This window comes from Merops nubicus, unplaced genomic scaffold, assembly GCF_000691845.1.
Source record: "Merops nubicus isolate BGI_N331 unplaced genomic scaffold, ASM69184v1 scaffold47710, whole genome shotgun sequence".
NCBI lineage: Eukaryota > Metazoa > Chordata > Aves > Coraciiformes > Meropidae > Merops > Merops nubicus.
In genome coordinates, this window is record NW_008583056.1 from 1 (window position 1) to 239 (window position 239).

At 66.1% G+C, this 239-nt stretch overlaps 1 protein-coding gene across 1 annotated transcript in view; it reads left to right on the plus strand.

The window, feature by feature from the left end:
- Nucleotides 1-143: 143 nt before the first annotated feature.
- Nucleotides 144-239, plus strand: part of LOC103772155 (mannose-6-phosphate isomerase-like) — a gene marked incomplete at both ends in the record, with an annotated part of 756 nt that continues 660 nt past the window's right edge. Inside the window, one exon of the mRNA XM_008939476.1 lies at nt 144-237. Coding sequence (XP_008937724.1) covers nt 144-237 — 94 coding nt within the window. The remainder of the gene's footprint in view (nt 238-239) is intronic.

Here is a 239-nt window from a genome sequence, read left to right on the forward strand (position 1 = left end):
GGATGCAGAGCCCTCCGGGGGACCGGTGGGGCGCAGGCACCTCCCCAAGCCCCGCTTTGTGATAACCCCCGGAGGGCTTTGGGGGTCAGAAGGTTATTTCTGTGTCGTCGTCCCCCCTCAAATATCTGGCTTCCGTCCTGCAGTGTTCCCCCTCTCCTGCGCCGTGCAGAGCTACTCTTGGGGGAAGGTGGGCCTGGAGAGCGAGGTGGCCAAGCTGCTGGCCAGCGGGGACCCCCTGG